The sequence below is a fragment of the Solea senegalensis genome, linkage group LG3 (assembly GCF_019176455.1).
Source record: "Solea senegalensis isolate Sse05_10M linkage group LG3, IFAPA_SoseM_1, whole genome shotgun sequence".
Taxonomy (NCBI): Eukaryota; Metazoa; Chordata; class Actinopteri; order Pleuronectiformes; family Soleidae; genus Solea; species Solea senegalensis.
The window spans coordinates 9,050,692-9,064,369 of record NC_058023.1 but is presented as its reverse complement, the minus strand read 5'-3'; the positions used below and the strand labels follow the sequence as shown (position 1 = coordinate 9,064,369).

At 44.6% G+C, this 13,678-nt stretch overlaps 1 protein-coding gene across 1 annotated transcript in view; it reads right to left on the bottom strand.

Moving 5' to 3' along the window:
- Positions 1 to 623: 623 nt before the first annotated feature.
- efnb3b (ephrin-B3b) overlaps positions 624 to 13,678 on the bottom strand; it is a 78,162-nt gene continuing 65,107 nt past the window's right edge. The window contains exons 3-5 of the mRNA XM_044021398.1: positions 8,291 to 8,383; positions 5,648 to 5,707; positions 624 to 2,075 (exon numbers count right to left, since the gene is read on the bottom strand). Of these exons, the coding sequence (XP_043877333.1) occupies positions 1,642 to 2,075; positions 5,648 to 5,707; positions 8,291 to 8,383 (587 nt within the window). The 3' untranslated portion in view covers positions 624 to 1,641. The remainder of the gene's footprint in view (positions 2,076 to 5,647; positions 5,708 to 8,290; positions 8,384 to 13,678) is intronic.

The window sequence follows — 13,678 nt, the reverse complement described above, 5'->3', positions numbered from 1 at the left end:
CACTTCTTTTCAATTCTGTGTTTCAGAATAAAAAAAGAAAAGAAAAAAGGATTTGAAAATAAAAAAAACTTTCATAGATGGTTCTACCTCAACACTTCCACAAACGAGGTCTAAACTTCAAAACTACAGCATAGTACAAGGAGCTATAAAAATATACACAGAGTTCAGAGACCCTAGGGGGGAGGGGGGGAGGAAAGGGGGAGGGAGGGTGGGGTGGTGAATGAGCAGGGGAAGAGAGGAAGAGAGAAACAACCTCTGTTCGCCAGGAAATTTGGAAAAAGGGATTAAATTAATATGCAACCGAGGGGGGAAGAAAGGAAACAAGGTTGTTCTAAATTGTGAAAAACAAAACAGCAGATTAAAAATGTCTATCAACAGAAATGTAGTTTATCAGAGTGGGTAAAAATAATGAAACAATAGAAAACTGAAGAAAACATCTAGAAATTATTTACTGGATATTCATATATATAATCTATAAGTGTTGATAGCGATAAAAAATCTCACTTTTTTGATATTCGCTCACTATTTTGTGTTTTGGTATTTAAGACAAGTCTAAAGAACGCACGCACGCACACACACACACACACACACACACATACGCACAGTGTCACTTGCACACAAAGCTTACACACACACGCGTGCACGCACACGCACACACACACACACACACCAACTAAACACACGCGCGTATGCAACCTGCTGTACTGAAGCACGGCACCTGCGCACACATCTAATGTGGAGCAGCGACGCCATAATTATTATCCAAGTCCTACACACACTCACTCAGCCGCACACAGACACACAAACAAACAAAACAAACACACACATTATTAAAATATACAAGATTCTGAGTGTCACCAATTGGTCAGACCACCTCAGGCTAAGGCCCGGGCCTGGTCATGTGACCGCTGCCCAGGCTTGTTGATTGGTTGAGTCCTGAGGCCCCTGTTTACTCAGGAGTAACACACACTAACAAACGAGAAACCTATTGATGAGTTAGTGGCAGGGGCCGGTCTCTGGTCGGCTGATGGAGCTCCGAGGGGCAGGATGGTGGAATAGGCAAGTTTGGCCTCTGGGAGTCAGAATTCTCCGGGCGCTAAATGGGTTCATGGGTGTTTTTTGTTTTTTTTTCACGCTTGCCGTTGAAGTTCTTCTCCTTTTTTCTTTTTTTAAAACACCGCGTGTCCCAACGCCGGGTCCATACTCCTAGAAAAAGAGTGTGTGCGGTACATACATACTGGCATTTCGGGGGGAGGGGGACAACTCTTCTATTCATCAAAAGGTGGGGCGTTTAGCTCCGAGTTAACGAGAAGGGGACACTTAGAGCCTCTTGCCCATTGGTGAGGGCCTTGTTAAGAAGGGCTATGTATGATTATGACATCGCCCTCGACACACACTGTGTGGCCAAGTTGTGTGAGAATGGGGAGGGGTGGTTTATTCAGCCAGGAACACAACTGTGGCCAGGGGTGTGGGCTCTCGGGGCAGTGAATGGGGTCCGTGGTACAATACTGGCAGTATTGAGGGGTTCAGGGTCGAAGCTAAGATGGAGAACTTTGCTGTGGGTTCATTTGGAGCAAGGGGGTTTGTTGGTAATGAGTGGAGGGAGGTGGGTGAGTCCAATCAGCCGGAGCAGTGGCTGTCTCATACTTTATAGTAGATGTTGGCCGGGCTCTGAGGCGGCATCTCCTGGACGATGTAGACGGGGTGTCCGTAGTCCCCGCTCACCTTCTCGTAGTGTGGGCAGTAGGCAGAGTCCGACGTCCGCAGGGGGATGATGATGTCGCTGGGCTCGGAGCCGTTGTTGTTGGAGCTGCTGATGCCCCCGCCGCCTCCCCGCTTGGGGCTGGTGAGCGAGGACAGCGACAGCGGAGGGTGGTGGGTGTCCGAGTGCTTGGCGTGCCGCCGTCGGTAGCACACGACGCAGATCACGGCGGTGACCAGGAGTAGAAAGGTGGAGCCTCCCGCGGCACCAGCGATGACGGCGATGTTTGACGCTTGAAGGGGCCCATTCTCGCCACCGCCCTCGCCCCCAAAGCTGTTGGGTCTTTGAGACTGAGTGGAGTTTCCGGTGGCGCCTGAAAGAAATCACAAAACTATCTTAATCCAATATCCACGTTATTACAAGCTGCTTAAGCGCAGCGCTTCCCTAGCGGTCCATATGATTTTTATATGCATATTAATGACCAGAAATACAGCGGGGTAATAACACAGTCGGCTTTCACAATTTGTGTTTTCATGAGCCTTTAAATAAACATAGCAATCCTTATGGCTCTGCACCACAATAACATGAGTAACGGTGCTGGTGAAGACTGCAGCGACTAAACCCGAGTGGAATGCAGTAAGCATGCACAAATCTTACAGAAGCTTATATGTGGGTTTTTTCATTGATGTGATGAAGTGGACAAGAGTGCATATAAACTGAAAGAATGTCAGCAGACTCGACGTGTGCACCATATACTCCTGTGGACGGCCACAGTTATGCATCAAGGTAACACACTCTATTTCCCTAACCCTAACAACTATATTTACTTAGCATTACAGCTAGCCACATAAAGAAGGCCTCCCTGTTCTGTTTCGACCACCAGACCACACAGTCTCCCTGCCCGCTGGCCTTCCCGTCTGTCTGTCTGTCTGTCTTTTTTTTTATCGGTGTGTCTGTTCATCAAACTGTCTGTCAAACTATTTTCCTGTTTGTCTGCCGGCTGCTCTCTCTGACTGTTTGTCTGCCTGAAACCTAAGATCCTCACAGGCTCCTGACACACAGCTCTCTCTGCAGGAGGTCAGGTCAGAACTCAGCAGGTTGATGATGGTCTGGATGTGTGTACGTGCGTCAGCGTGCGTGTGTTTGTAGCATCAGGAGTAGGGGTGGGGCTCTCTGGCACCGGACCGTGTGCATTTGTGTGGTGAATTGGTTAAGGCCAGTAATGCGAGTCCCTGCTATACAGAGCGTCTGGATTGGTCTATCATTATTCTTGGCACACTTCCTTTTCTTTTCACTCCGTCTGTCCGTCTCCCTTGTGTCTCCTCCTCTTCCTTGCTCTATCTTCGGGTTATTTTAGCCATAATGACCTACCTTGCTCTGAGCTCAGCGCTTAGCAACTCAGACGCACATATGGACAAATGCACATTAAAATATAGATGTACACAACCAGGCAGACGGACACGCCTCATGCCCCTGCTGCTATAGGCCCCCTGTTGTGCTGGACTGACTAGGGAACAAAGTGCTAATGCCGGATGTCGATTACACTCCCTGCTCCAACTCTGCTTTCTTCATCCCTCCATTAACCCAGCATCCCTCACTCTCCATCTCCATTATGGTCTCTGCCTTTCAAAAGCTCTCTTTTTTTTACGTCTTACTTCCTTCAGCTTTGTTTTGTCGCCCCTCAAAGAAGTTGATGCCTTCTTTTCTGACCTACTTCCTCCAAGGTTAAATTCTGAGTTTAAAAAATGGGGTGGAGAAGAAGGAACAAGGCCAGGGATGACATCACTGTATCCCTCTTTTGTAGCCAGTTGATCATTTCCACCCTTTTTTCTTTAATATTTCAGGAAGATGTCTTCTGGTTGGGTTCAATGCTCTACGGACAGTGAGCATTCTTAGGCTGTTATTCTCCTTGATGCAAAAGTCTGATTTGTCAGCTGCTGTGGTGACGATGCCCCCCTCACGTGCCCCTCACACCAGGAGTAACAGGAGTGGTTCTGTACACACCTGTCACCCTTGCTGGGTGGGTTTAACACATTTAAATAGAAGTAGCTCTGACAGAGTATAAGTAAAATACAGCTGCAACAATTACTCGGTTTGAAGCTTTTTTTCTTGATTAAAACAAGATTTCCGATTGTATTAGTTTCTTAAATGTGAGTATGTTCTTCATTTATTTGCTCTGGATAACAAAGTCAATCATTTTGGTTTGTGGACGAAACAAGACGTTTGAGAACATCGTCAGCATTTCTATGTGCCAAGCGATTCATCGAGAAAATAATCGACAGATTAATCAATTATGAAAATAATCGTTAGTTGCAGCTCTAAAGTAAAATATAAGCTGCCCATACATTTACTTTTGAAATTCAAATCATAACATTGTCATGGCTGGGAACAGTTGTTGTGTGGGGGTATCATGCAGGGTTGCAGTGTAACACCACTACCTGCATTTAATATATATATATGTGTATTATACACATATATATATATATATATATATATATATATAAAAATCTCTTGACTGCTTCATTTGCAGGGTGTTGCCGTGTGGCAATTATAGTATCGCCTTATTTCTGAGAACTTACAGTACACATGGTGCCAGGATCTATGGGACATTAGTTTTGTTTTCTCGAGTCTGCGTGAAAAGTCCCGCTGCTTCGGTTTATTATCGCCGTCGTTGTTCAGGCAACAATCAACTGGAATTGCAAGCGAGTGCTGCGGTGGATCACAAAATGTCAATAAACTCAATCAGCTGGAATTCTTTGATAATGAGGAAAACAGGCGGTATCTAATGATTGTACGACTCCGTCTTCAGCTTGAAGAAGTGCTCTCTGATATTTGTTTACGTCCCTTGAGGAGATCAGACGAGGCGAGCGGACCGAACTGGATAAAGCAGCGGCGCTCCACGAGCCGAGATGATTTCGAGTGCATTCACAGTAGGATTAGAGATTGTGTTGCGTGTGTCAGGAGTCAAAACACTGATTTCAGATGAGTGGTAAAGTGTGTATTAATGTGTCCTTGTGTGGCTGTCAGAAATGTGTAAAATCCCTCATTGTTAGTGTGTGTCGTGTAAATCAGTATCATAATGTGCTCAGTGTTATGTATAGTAGAAAACAATGCATGTTATTGTAGTGCAATTCGCACATCCAGTTGTCATTCACGCGTATATGTGAGGTATGAACAAATGACTGGATACTGTGCAAATGCTCCAATTCACACATTTAGTATCGTACACAGATTCACCGGCGAAGAACAAAGGAGAGACCGACTCACATTCTCTCTCCTTCACTGAATGAATTTGAGATAGAGCATGAATTTAGCCTCTCTCCATTTTCATCTCCCTGTTCTATTTTTTTTTTTGCTTTTCAATTATTCTTTTATTTCTGTCCTTATGTGCCTCCCACTTCCACCCACTCTTTTCCATTACTCCCCAATGTCTCCTCTTTTCTCTCCCCTCATCTTTCTGTAATTCTGATCTTTGTCTTTTTCTCTCTGTCTGTCTCTATCGACAGAACTACAGAATCCAGACCGCCCAAACTAATGACAGTAATAACTCTCTGAAATGTCGCCGCTGGACTAGCCTTTTCTATCGCTGCACTCTCTCCTTCTCTCTTTCTCCTCATGCCTCTTGCTTCCTCCCTTTCTCTTTTTCTTGTCCTTCTCCCAAGGTAGCTATTAGCCATCCATTCCCCGCCTGCAGCACTTAGCTCCGAGGGCCGGGCGCAGAGATGAGAAGAGGGATATAGAGCAGGGAGAGAAAGAGAGAGAGAGAAAGATATGGCATTAAATAGAGAGATCCACAGATGTCACCGCTGCACATTCTCCATCTGTCGCCTTCTCCCTCCCTCTCCCCACTGCTTTTTCTTTTTATCTACCAGTCTTTGCTTATTTCCTCCTTCCATTTTGTGGATGGATTCACTGTGGATTATCTCCATTTGGTCTGCTGCTTACCTGGGTTTCTGCTGGTGGTGCGTCCTGCTGGCTCTTTCTTCGGAGGCAGCCCATATGGACCTGAAGGAGACGGAATAAGGAAGTTAATATCAGCAGAGTAGCAGAAACACAGACACAGCCAAGGCTCTCATCACTGGAACCAATGGGTGTCATTAGCAAAGACAGAGTCAGCCAGAAAGTCGAAAGAGAAGAGGTTTAATAAAGGCTGTCCTCCCTTCCATACCCATTACAGGAGAACACATATTGATTGGGCTTCAATGCACTGTGTATGAGCACTTTTCCATTTGTTTGAATGGGAAACTAAAGAGTGGCAGTTTGTTGTTTTGGCCAGAGTGAATTTACACAAGGCCATAACGGCTTGTAATCTGTGGTTGCTAAATCAGGCCATCTGTCTAGCAGGCCCTCAGTAATGGTGGTGGCATTAAAGAGCCTTTATGTGACACATGCAAATGCACACACACACACACACACACACACACGCAGCCATTGTAGAGGTGCCACCGCTCACAGCTGAGAGAGATGGTTCAGAAAATACTAATTTTGCTCACTCCCGGGCCATCTGCTCGACAGTCGGCTGCAAGGAGAGACTTTGGTGCGAGGACGTGACTTTTCATCTCCGCTGTTGATCCAGCAGTTTGGTCATTACAGTAATGGGAGAGGGGGGGGGCGAAATGGACAAGACAATGGGGGTGTTTACGGTGACACGCACTGCGTCACAGCAAGGGCACAAACTGCTGTGTGTGTGTGTGTGTGCGTGTGTGTGCATGCACCTGCACAGTCATCAACCTATGCATTTACTGACATTTGGAGACGTGCAAGGCAATTGGCTGGTGGCTCCCTCATGACAGCCCCACTGGACAGCAGTGAGGGGGGTGCTGTCTGGATCAATAGGAACTGCTGTGTGGTCAGTATGGGCTGATGGTGGGAGGTTCACAGCGCGAGTGTATGACAGAGACAGAGATGGATAAAGAATAAAATAAGAGCAGACAGGTCATTGTGTGAGTGTGCGGCGGAAATGGTGTGTATTGTGACTTATGTGTGTGTTCCTCGGAGCAAAGCGGAGCGCCATATCTCTTCAGAGATCACTATGAGGCGGCGCTGCGCTTATTTAGACGGCAAACAACACAGACGTGACCTTTCAGCCACATAGCAGATAAGATGGAGAGACAGGGGGAAAAGAGGGAAAATAACAGAAAGAGGGATTGAGAGGGAGAACTGTGAGGAGAGATGGCCAGCATGCAAAGTGTAGGAAGTGGTGGTGGTGCTGGTGGGGGTGGGATGTGACGAGGACAGGGAGAGGGGAATTTAAAAAGGAAGCAAGCAATGGTACCGGAATGGAAAGGGGTTAAAAAGGAAAGACAAATGCAAAGTGAAAAGGGAATAAGTGAAGGAAGGACAGATAAGAAAGGCAAGATAAAATGGGGACGGAGGAAAAAAGGGAAATAAAAAGATGTGGAACTTCATAGAGTTCTCTGTGTGTGTGTGTGTGTGAGAGAGAGAGAGAGAGCGAGAGAGCAAGGTAGCATTTCCATTGCCCATTTGGTCAAAGAGCCGGGGGAAACAAAGTGTGTGTGTGTGCGGTGGCGTTTCTATTGAGCTGAGCTGACTGTGCTGATGTTAGCGGCTGATAGAGCCACAGCAGCGCCACATGGCTCTTTGCTGTAGAGCTGCTACAATACAGAATGCCTGATAGCACAGCTTAGGCTAAAGAAATGGAAGTAAGCGTGTGCGTTTGTGTGTGTGTGAGGGGGTCGAGTGAAGGACAGGTGCCTCATATGTGTAGGAATGCGCTGGTCAGTGAAAATGTGTAAATTGGCCTTTTTTTGACAAGCCTATATGTAAGGGTCATTACCTGTGAATATTTTTTTCCAAACAAATTAGAAGTGTGTGTGTGTGGCTGTGAGTCATTAAAAATCACTGACTGTGTGCTTTAACGTTGAATGGAGTCATTTTGTTATCGTGCTGTAGCCGGCAGGTCTGCTCTGTGGGGAAATGTGAGTGTGTGTGTGTGTTCTCACGTGTCCGTATCACCACACAAGCAGACCTTTCAGGTTTTTCACGCCTGCATCCATATTATTCATATTATGTGTCCGTGTCCACACATGAGTGAGCGAATGGTTCGGACTGTAACATATACGCTGTGCAGATTATGTGTGTGTGTGAGTGTGTGTGTGTGTCCAGCATGAATCAGAATGAGTTAAAAGGCAAAGTGAGAAGAGAGTGAACAGGGCTCGTTAGAGATGACTGATCCCACACTTCTCCACTGTTCTCACCACTTTAACTCTAATATGCTCAGAAAGTACACACACAGACACACGCACACACTTTTTGTTCTGTGTGTGTGTGAGACGGATGAACATAAGAGTGACAGTTCAAATGTGAAAGAGGCTGCATGTCAGATGAGGAGCAGCAACTAATGAGTGGCACGCTCTGCGCTGCAAAGACGGGAGATGATGCGAGGCGCGGTAGACTGGAGCCAATGTGCGTTAGTCGCACCGTGCGTTAAGTGAGCGATTGTGTGTGTGTGTGTGATGCATGAATAAAAATGTGTGAGAGTCTCTGTGCGGCTGTACATATGGGACGGGCACATGTGCGTGGGTGACAGAGAAGACAGCGAGAGACAAAAACGGTGAGAGGACTTACTCTGTCCCACTTTCAGGACCACCTTCATGCCTTGTGTGACACACACTCCGCCTCTCATGCTATCCAGGCCTTGGTGCGTCCCATCTGACGTTGCTGCGGGGATGGAAACAAAATTACACAATTACCCAAAGTAGCTGGGTGGTACACAAAAACACTCACATGTTGGAAAAAAAAACCCAATCTTTTAAAGCCACACAAATCCAGCCTCTCTAAACTCTACAGTCCGCGCCAACAAAAGCTTCTATTCATATGCTCGGCCATTCCAGAGAGTCAGTGAGTGACATTTGCAGAGGCGGCGGTTTAAAACTCCACCAGAAGCCTTGAAATGTCATACTACGAGGCAGGCGGCACTTTAAGACGTCCTCATTTATTAGTCCACTGGAATTCATTAACACCCCTACCGCTCCGCATGGACTCAACCACTTTCATTTAACTGCAGTTGCTGCTGGGTCTGGAGAAATAGCGGGAGAGGGGGTGATTGAGTGGCAGACATTGCTTGACATAAAAAAAAAAAAAAAGGAATGGTGATCCAATCAAGCGAGCCTATGAAATAAAATGGGGCTCCTGGGACACAAAACACTGCGTGTTGAGAGAACATGGACCTGATTGGTTATAATACAGACTAAGACGCCATTACCAGACCTAATCATGTTTTAAAGAAACCAAAGAAAAGGATTATTATACTTATTATTATACAATACTGACGGACTAATGTGGCAAAGCATGTAATAAGTGGTTTAATAATAATGTGCATTTAGCTATAAACACTGCAGGACTCAAACAGGTTTTTGTCTAATTGGACCAAAAGAGGTGAAGCGGTGTTGGTAGAGTGTACAGGCAGGAAAAAGGTGCGTGTGTGTGCGTGTGTGTGTGTCTGTAGGAATACACAGGAATCCCTGTCAGTCAATGCATTAAAGATCAGTGGCCGGTAAGTCACGCAGGCTGTCGGGAGGAGGAAGGAGCGCTTATGCACAGAATCAGGACAGAGGGATTAGAGGATCTGTGAGATAAATAAAATAAAATGATATAAATAAAACAAAGAGATGCAGTGACAGTGTGACAGGAGTGTGGGGGGGGGGAGACGAAAGACAGAATCACACCTTTGCAAACCGCAATCTCAGTCTCAATCATTCATATACAAATGTTGCCAATCTCCAACATTGTTTGTGACTCGACACAAACATTTATATTTGTCCGTTCACTTCAATCTAGAGCAGGAACTTGTGTGCAGTATTATGCATTAAGGCATTCTTCCTCCAACCACCAAGAAAACCCAGCCAACACCGTCCATTAGAGCTGGGTGATACGACTTATAAATAAATTCTCTATATTCTTAGGCTAGGCTATGTCCTGTTATGTGAAATATATCTGACACGGGCGGTTTCTCTGTCTACAGTCTGCAAGCGACTGTAGACATCACATCGGCCATATCACAATATATGACAATTATCTGGATGATTTCTCATCTCATGATATTGATATAATATTGACACATTGCCCAGCTCTACCTCCCATCTCTCCCGATTCTCCTCGTCACAAGCCCGAGAGCCAAACTTCACCTCTTCCCCTTCTCCTACACACATACAGTATATATATGAAATAATAATTTCCCCCGCCACTTCCCTTCAGGCTGTAGATTAGCCAGTCTGAAGTGAAGCGGAGAGAGGAGGATGCATGGTGGATGGCTCAGGAGAGAGAGTGAGAGAGAGAGAGAGAGAGAGGAAGGAAGGTGTGAAAAACACCTCCCTCTCTCTTTACCTCCATCCCTACAGGATGGAGAGTGTGAACGCAAGAGGAGGAGAGAAGCAGGCGGAGGTCAAGGCGAGCAGCAGTCTGGTGGAGGAGCCAGGGAGACGGCGACAGATGAAGGAATGTATCAAGAAGGTTTTAAAATAAAGTGCTGAGAACACATTTGCACATTTTATTCTATTTGCTGAGCTAAAAACCTTTGGTTATTTCTCTCTACCCCATGTATCTTCTTCAGTTACACTAATGTAGGTGGATAATCTGATTTATTTTAATGACGTTAAAGTTATAATGAGCGTGCCAAGTCAAATGCAGCTCCTCTCATCAGAGCTTGATGGTAAGATTGAAAAAACAGTTTTATGTCACGTTTGGTTGTAACAAGACGTGCTGAATATTATTCAGATATTCTCGGCAGAAGGAGACGTTTTAGATGCTGATGGGCTTTTACAGTCCACTAATGATCTGTCTCAGTTGATTCTTTGATTTTTGAAGTTTATTTTAATGCTTGTCAATTATCTTCAGAGGGACTTTTAGTACGTTTACAACAAAGTGGATGCTGAAGCGACAGGTCCACAGGTCCTAACCACGTCTGTTCTCAAGGAACAATACAACAGAAGTGTTACCCACTGTGGAATCTTTGTTTTTCATTTTTAAGTTATTTCATTAGTGGATCACTTATTTTAACAACCTGGTCACAAATTATGCAAATCATTCATATTTAGACAATAGTGAATATATAGTCAAATATAAAGTCATCTTATTTTCTATATGAAGACAAATATGGCATCAAAATAATTTATTTCATGAAAATGAATAACAATATTAATTGTAATCAATTGTAAGAAAAAACATTTTAAAACGGTATATATTCATAATAATAATAACACTATTTTAAATAGATTTTTCTCATTTTAAACAATGCTCTTGGACTATGGCCTTTCCGTCTACTTAATAAAACACAAGACCATATGAGGAACCTTAAATAGAAACTTAAGAAGATGACATAAGAGAGATTACACGGTTTTACCCTCTACTCCATCCAAGGACAGGGGTTACAAAATGTGATGAAGACGGGCCGTAGGGCAAAAACAGAATATAGGAGCTCTGATTAAAGGAGGATTTAATAAATAACCTTAAATGGTGCTGAGGAAAAGGGGAGGGCTCCGACTTTTCAGGGTAATAACTACTGACACACGAAGGAGGACAAGAAGGTAACGCGAGACGAGGGAGATGAGGAAGATGAGGGGTGGGGAAAAGAGGAGAAGGAGGAGGAGGAGGAGGAGGAGGTCGTGCAGGGAAGCGAGACAGAGAGACTGATTGCCTGTGACAAGCTGTTGGTGATATGATGGGGACAGGAGACTAAGTGAGACGATGGGGATGACCTAGAGCTCAGTGGACACAGAGATGAGGAGGAGGAAGTGTAGGAAGAGGGGATGATGAGATTCATAGAAAAAGGAAAAGGGTCGTCAGAGAAAGTAGAAAAGTTTAAAACAAGGACTGAGTTTAAATGGCATGATAGATAGTAGAGAGGTAAAAGAGTCTAATGTCTCCATTACAGGAAAGTGGAGTAGTAATGGATACAAAGACGGGAGGGAGACACAAAAACCGAGACGGAGAGCCAGAGAGACGCCACAAATGTGATTTTACAAATGCAAGCTACTTTTTTAAAACATCATCATCAACAGGGCACAAATATCACAAAGGCAATTTTCATTCAAAGAGTGAGTCCTCAAAAAAAACCATGAGACATGTTACATGAACCAAACTTCCTGTGAATCTCTATTTCACACAATTAGAACGAGCAACTGGATCATTGACGCTTCTTCCCCCCCCCCTCCAAAACGTCTGCTAGACATGCATAAAAAAAAATCCCTCCACTTGACGAGGAGGAGATATCGCCGCATCAAGGAAGAAATAATCTCAACACATCTGTGAAATCCTAATATGAGAGAGAGAGAGAGATAAATGTGGGATAGATGCAGGAAACGATGCGCCTCAAATCTTTTCTACTACACTGTTACAGAGGACAGAGAGGGAGAAGGGAAAGTGGGAAGGGCCGCGCTGAGCGATTCTGGGACGAGATAAGAGGAGAAAGGAGGATGAGCAATGAAAGACAAATGGGGAGACGTGAGAGCGAGAGGAGGGATGAGTAATTGATACAATGATCAGCGATGATGGGGGGATGTGAAGCGCCAGAGGACAGAGGAGACGGAAGGGCGTTGCTCTGCCACCCTCACTGGACACGAAAGACAGCAGGGAGAGGTGGAAGAAGAGGAAAAAACTTATTTAATGAAAAAATACTGCAGTTCAAACTCAATCAGATTGCATGCAGGAGTGCCGGGACTGAGCACACAAGGAAGGAAGGACGGCAGGCAGGCAGGGGGAGGAGCCTGTATGTAAAGTCCATAGAGAAGATCACAGAGAGGATGAAAGTCCTTTCTCTGTGTTTTATTACCAAGGTCAGTGCAGGGAGGGCAAACTTCTACTCTGCTTCATTATCACTGCTCAAGTTGGCCAGCCATTACGTAAAAGTGGACCGTGCTGACCGTCGCTCTCTGCAGTGGACGGCGCCGTCGTCTCATTTGCATTAAGACGCAACGCAGCCTTTCACCTCAGTGTTTGCTCTCCCACTCCACTCCACTCGCCCGCCCGCCCGCTCCTGCGCTGCATTTATCAGCTCTGGTTATATATTCCACACATGCTGAGTGACAGCTGGCCTCCCGCAGCAAAACACTTGCTCCTGTTGAGTGATGTGAAATTATTACATGTTGAACTTGTTATTTCCATCACATCCTTCGGTCTGGTTTGGAACACGACTTACATTTCGCTCGGCTCTAAAGTCCGGAGGAGAGAAAAAAATAAAATATTGCTCAACTTCACATACTTTTGGTACTATTTTGTAACTTATTTATTTATTCTACTGTCACAATTGTTAGTCTAGGCAACTAATTTGAGCACAAAGACTCTCCCTTGTGGACAATAAAACTGTCTAATCTAAATTGGGATTTTGCATCAAGACATCATGTACTGTGGGCTTTCATATACTGTATTATAGGTTTGGTGCAATATGTTGTATATGCAGTATGTTAGGGTATTTAAACACAATGAGTGCAGTTAAATCCAGATAAATAAAGATTTAAGCCCTCAAATAAAAATGTTTAAAAACATCTGTACACACATTATTATGACTTTTTTTTTTTTTTTAAATCTAATGGAATTATAATAAAGAAATTGGTGTCATTAATAACATTAATAACTCACAATTAGCATTTCCATAAATATTTGCATTTCTACTTGCCTCTTGTGTTTGCCTGGTGCACAATTCTATCTTATTTTTGTTGTTGTATAACACTGACTCAATAATGAAATAAATGTGTGGGCTTACAGTATTTATTTTTAGCCTAGACTTGTGCCTGCAGTCTTCCTCTCAGGCTGCAGCTACATCCTCCTCCAAATCAGAGTACAGGGCAATAACCTGTATGTGGCCTTAAAGGCAACACCTGAGGCAGAAATAAGGGAAAATCTACAAATCACTTGCCACTGCTGGAGAAGCTTTAAGCTGTGAGCACACGGGAACAATACGTTAAAGTGACACAGGGATGAGCAAGGCAACATTCTCCTCTGCTACTCATTTTAATGATG